At 36.7% G+C, this 3,780-nt stretch overlaps 1 protein-coding gene across 2 annotated transcripts in view; it reads left to right on the top strand.

The window, feature by feature from the left end:
• The first annotated feature begins 282 nt into the window (after window positions 1–282).
• The window catches only part of LOC107684401 (ELAV-like protein 1), a 9,693-nt gene continuing 6,195 nt past the window's right edge, over window positions 283–3,780 (top strand). The window contains exons 1-2 of one of the 2 annotated variants that reach the window (XM_016480657.1): window positions 310–389; window positions 2,320–2,379. In XM_016480657.1, the coding sequence (XP_016336143.1) occupies window positions 2,344–2,379 (36 nt within the window). In that variant the 5' untranslated portion in view covers window positions 310–389; window positions 2,320–2,343. Of the gene's footprint in view, window positions 390–2,319; window positions 2,380–3,780 lie in introns of both variants that reach the window. The other variant, XM_016480658.1, reaches the window with a different exon arrangement.

Here is a 3,780-nt window from a genome sequence, read left to right on the forward strand (position 1 = left end):
TATATATATACATATATACATATTTCACTGTTAATTACTTTGATATATTATTCAGTTAACTTCTTAAATTTCTACAAACTAGTGTGTCTCATCACAATACCTGTTCTTCAGTGAATATTGTATATGCACGCAAAGCAAGGGCGTTTTACTTTGCACAATAAAGCTGATACAATCGAATAAAATGTCTGATTTTATTATTAGTGATTGTTGATCTGAATCTGAATGGATTATGAAAGTGGGAGGGGTTAAGACTTCCGCTTCCTCGGCAGAGTGAGAGTTCCCTAGTGGCGTGTTTTTTGTGTCACGAGAGCGCAGCGCCAAAAAGCCACGTTTTGCTAAAGCTCCGCGTGCGTTCGTTCTACTGCAGAATCGGAGAGACGCTGAAGTTGGTAAGGCGCCAGATATACATTTAAACGTTTGATTTTGCTAAACTTGTTTATTAGGATTTAGCGACGTTTATAAATCCACTCGGTGTTCGAGGCCTGGCTTTATTTGAGTTAGGCCCCTTAGCGCAGCCTGCTCGAGTTTGAACTCGCGAGTTGCATGGGATTTACAGAGTGAGTCATCGCGAAAATATGGGGACGGTGTGTGGGGAACGAGGCCTCATGTTGTGTGCTATTTTATTCTGGGACCTATATTTGAATCGATGATTCTTTACAAGCATGCTGTGTAATGCCGCGAGGTTGTTGTTCTGTAGCTAAGATACGAAACCGTAACAATGGCGAGGTAATCCAGACAAGCATGACCGGGAGAGCGATGTCCTGCTGCGGGGTAGTTGTAAATTTCACGCCCCCACGACTAGGCAGAATTACAAATGTCTTTTATTCAGTTTTTCCAACAGCCTACAAAAGCTTGAACAGTGTAGTATTTATGGCAATAGTACATTTTAAGACATCAAGTGTAATAAGATTAACCGCCAAATCTGACATTTGTATAAATGCAAATATTTTTGCTGTGAATTAATAAAAGAAATGTGGGAAATTATACGGAACTATCCTCTAAACAGATGTTCTTCGACCTCTATGCTATCAATTAGTTTAGGGTGACCATACGTGCCATTTTCCCAGGACGCGGCCTGGCCAGGATTTCTATATTGCCTAAAATATCTAGGTTTTGGCTTTGTTTGCGTGTGCAGACCGATCGGTGTATGACATCAAAGTACCATACAGACAGTTATGCTTTCAAAACGCTCTCGAGGTACTTTGATGTCAAACACTGATCGGTCTGAGCCGCACTGCTTTTAAGTCGAACACACCTAATATGTACGCGTAATTGCATCGCTTTGACCGTAGATCCCACCTCACACGCAATGATTGGTCCATTATGTACAATGCTTGCATGTTATTGGTCAAACTACTTTTCGATCATTACCTTCAGCAAGCAAGAAAACAGGAAAACAAAGCCAAAACAAATCCTGGCCAGGACGCGTCCTGGGAAAATGGCACGTATGGTCACCCTAAATTAGTTGTAATAAGTTGTTGCACCAAATATTTTGTACAGGTTTGCAGTGTGTCATAGTTTAGGTTTAAAGTTAATCGGCCATTTTGTTTTATTTTTTTAATCATTATTATTATTTGTGCAGGCGAAAATAGTTTTACAGAATTAGGTAGATTTTATGACATGTTGATTTGTGTTTAAAAATAATTAAAAGTGAACAAATTTTTCATGTTTAGATGAATAAATTAGTTGTAATAAGTTGTTGCACCAAATATTTGGACAGGTTTGCAGTGTGTCATAGTTTAGGTTTAAAGTTAATCGGCCATTTTGTTTTATTTTTTAATCATTATTATTATTTGTGCAGGCGAAAATAGTTTTACAGAATTAGGTAGATTTTATGACATGTTGATTTGTGTTTAAAAATAATTAAAAGTGAACAAATTTTTCATGTTTAGATGAATGGTCCCTTTATGAATAGTGCAGTACAGAAAAGTTTGCTTTTAAACTCATAACTACACATGTAGTATTTTAAATGTTGGTGTTTTTTTTCCATTTATGAAAACAAACACATTCAAAAATAAAATATGTAATGTAACAAGTACACCATGTATGTAATATCAACATGGAGATTGTGTGAAGGCAGGACAGACTCAAAGTGAGGTGCTAAAAATACACGCTGAATCTAAACCACTCTTAATGGCCGATGGTTGTCATTCTTTTTTTCCACAGGTTATATCAGAAGGTGGCTCATCTTTTTGGCCTTCTGTTATTTTAGTTTATTTATTTTACTCTGAACCCCCAAACCTGCCTTTGCCTTCCCTACAACCCCTTCTCGTCAGCGTGTATTTTTATTACCTTATTTTGTTTTTGTTTTTGGTTCAGAGTCGGGATCTGTGACGGCTCTTCATGGCAGTCAGAAGGGGACACGTTAGATACTTAAAAGTGAGTAGATTTTGCGTCCAACAGGGACTGAATGTGGATTTTAAACCATTTATTTATCGTTATACTGAATCTGTAAGCTGGAGTCAGTAGTGTTTAGTGCTTGTAGGCTGTTTTCGTCCATGTAGTGCTGTAGTCTGTGTGATAAGCAAGCCATACTTAAGGTTTAATGCTCTCATCTGAGGTAGGCTTTTAACTAGATGCACTAGACATCTTCTTAGGTGTTGCATAAAGTCAGTCGAAGGTATTTGACCTGGCAAATGCTGCAAAGTTTAACCTTGCTTGTAGGGACCAGCTCACGATGGAAGTAGAGCGACCTGAATTGTCGATGAGCGATTCAGACCAGTTTATCAAAACCTCCAATGTTGGGTTGTAGGAGGGTCAGTAATAATGCTTGTTTGTTTCAGCCTTGAAGGTTGACTGGCTACCCGTGTGGAATACACAATAAGACCTCTCTTCTAACATGAATGGGACTCACTGTCCGATATCAGAATAATCACGGGTCACCAGAGTGATCATTTTCTTCATCTTTCACCAAAAATGCCTCGATGAGGTGCTGTTAGACATCTGAGACCCGTTTTTTATTTTAATGTACGCTACCTTATTTTATTTTTTTGTGGCAAATAAATTGGTCACGTGCAGTTTCAGCTAGACTCCATTGGAGGCAGTGTTGATCATGGCATGTAAAATAACAGCAGTACAGTGTATTGTTGACAGTTGTATTGGTCTTTTTGCTCACATTTGTTTTAGTTTTTACTGTCTTAGCCTGGTATATATTCTTATCACTCATAGTTAATGAACAAACTGGTTAAAGTCAGATTGTAACATTTTTGTTCATACTGGTAAAAAAATGTATAGCCTGAATGCACTGTAAGTCGCTTTGGATAAAAGCGTCTGCATAAATTATTATTATTATTATTATTAAATTATTATTAAGTATTATTTTGTAGGTTACATTTTAATAACAGGTAGAAAATGCTCTGAAATGCAATATTGTCCCTGTTTCTGGTTGAAGATATTTTATTATGGCTAGGTTGTTATTTCTTCCACTTTTTGTCGGAGGCATGATGATTTTGTTTATTTGTTTCATCTAAAGTGGGAATGTGGAATTAAGTTTGTAAATGAATAAAATAAAAAAAAATCTGTTTTCTAGGGCTGTGTATCACCAGCAAAGTCACGATACGATACGTATCACGATACAGTGAGATCGTCGATACACGATATTATCGTGCTAATTTATGTAATTATTTACTTCATTTCATTGCGAGAAAGTGAACCAACTCCAGTGTAAGGCTAAAAGTGGCCTAATGTTTTTAATATGACTGAATTTGTATTTAACATGATAACAAATTAATAGAAACATCGTAAGTTACTAATTATAATGCTTACATTTCCTCAGTTATT

This window comes from Sinocyclocheilus anshuiensis, unplaced genomic scaffold, assembly GCF_001515605.1.
Source record: "Sinocyclocheilus anshuiensis isolate Anshui unplaced genomic scaffold, SAMN03320099.WGS_v1.1 scaffold301, whole genome shotgun sequence".
Taxonomy (NCBI): domain Eukaryota; kingdom Metazoa; phylum Chordata; class Actinopteri; order Cypriniformes; family Cyprinidae; genus Sinocyclocheilus; species Sinocyclocheilus anshuiensis.